At 44.0% G+C, this 1,259-nt stretch overlaps 1 protein-coding gene across 1 annotated transcript in view; it reads right to left on the reverse strand.

Annotated features, from left to right (window-relative positions):
• The window catches only part of EMH_0047360 (UDP-N-acetylhexosamine pyrophosphorylase, putative), a gene marked incomplete at both ends in the record, with an annotated part of 4,917 nt that extends 4,363 nt beyond the window's left edge, over positions 1–554 (reverse strand). Inside the window, one exon of the mRNA XM_013496271.1 lies at positions 62–554. Within this exon, the coding sequence (XP_013351725.1) occupies positions 62–554 (493 nt within the window). The remainder of the gene's footprint in view (positions 1–61) is intronic.
• Between the last annotated feature and the right edge of the window lie 705 nt (positions 555–1,259).

Genomic DNA, 1,259 nt, shown 5'->3' on the forward strand with positions numbered 1-1,259 from the left:
GAACAAAGAGTAAATACAAAAAAAAAAGAAGAAACTGAGGTGTATGTACACCTCAACCCACCTATAAGCCGCAGCCCCTCACGCCGCCAGTAAGCCTTCAGTTGGGGGGGGGCCCCCATCGATGAGAGAACAGAACAAACCCCTGCTGTATGCAACAAACCCTTGTAAGCTGCTGCCAGCTCCTCTTCATCCTGCTGCTGCTGCTGCTGCTGCTGCTGCTGCTGCTGCTGCTGTTGCTGCTGCTGCTGGTGTTGCTGCGGGTGGTGGTGGCGCCGCTGTTGCTGCTGCTGCAGCAGAGAGTTGAGGGGAGAGAGATCTATGAATGTAGGGGGTTTGATGGTGGGTGCTGAGCTTGTTGTGTTGGTGTTTATATTTTCTTCTGTTTTTTTTTTTTTATCTGCTAGTGCAGCAGCAAGAGTTTTGTTTAAAGTATGGGGGTCGTGCTGCTGCAGCTGCTGCAGCAGCTGCTGCTGCTGCGCTGCTGAGAGAGTTTCATAGAAACGAAATATATGGCCCTGACCCGCTGAGGTGTATGCAGCGCGTACACCCGACATCACGCCAAACCCTAAACCCTAAACCCTAAACCCTAAACCCTAAACCCTAAACCCTAGATAATAGGGATAATATATATTTCATGAATTTGGGTTTAAAGAAATGTTATTTGAATTTATTTCAACAGAAGACAGAGAATACACAGAGACGTAAACATAAACCCTAAACCCTAAACCCTAAACCCTAAACCCTAAACCCTAAACCCTGAAACTCTAAACCCTCACTTTTTCACTCGGATGTGAAAATATTAAAACTTTTTAAGATAAATAAAATAGTTTATATTGCTCTGAAACAAATACACATAGTGAGACAGCCCCGGCGACCGCAGACCCAAACCCTAAACCCTAAACCCTAAACCCTAAACCCTAAACCCTAACACCCCCCATCGGCTGCTTTGCTGCATGTTGAGGGTTTTCGCTCTTTGTGGGGTCCTTCATCTCCTCTCCTCCTCAAATTTATAAAAATAAAACAAAAAATAATTTTATAAATAAAATTTAAATTTATTTGCACAAAAGAAGAGACAGAGAGAGAGGAAACAGAAGAGGCGAGACAACAACACCATAAACCAAACCAAGGGTTTAGGGTTTAGGGTTTAGGGGGTTTAGGGGGTTTAGGGTTTAGGGTTTAGGGTTTAAAAAGTGTATAAACCTGAATATATTAAACTTATATTACAACACTTCTGGGGTGTACATACACCTCAGCTCCCC

The sequence above is a fragment of the Eimeria mitis genome, genomic scaffold, assembly GCF_000499745.2.
Source record: "Eimeria mitis Houghton genomic scaffold, Emh_scaff2015, whole genome shotgun sequence".
NCBI lineage: Eukaryota > Apicomplexa > Conoidasida > Eucoccidiorida > Eimeriidae > Eimeria > Eimeria mitis.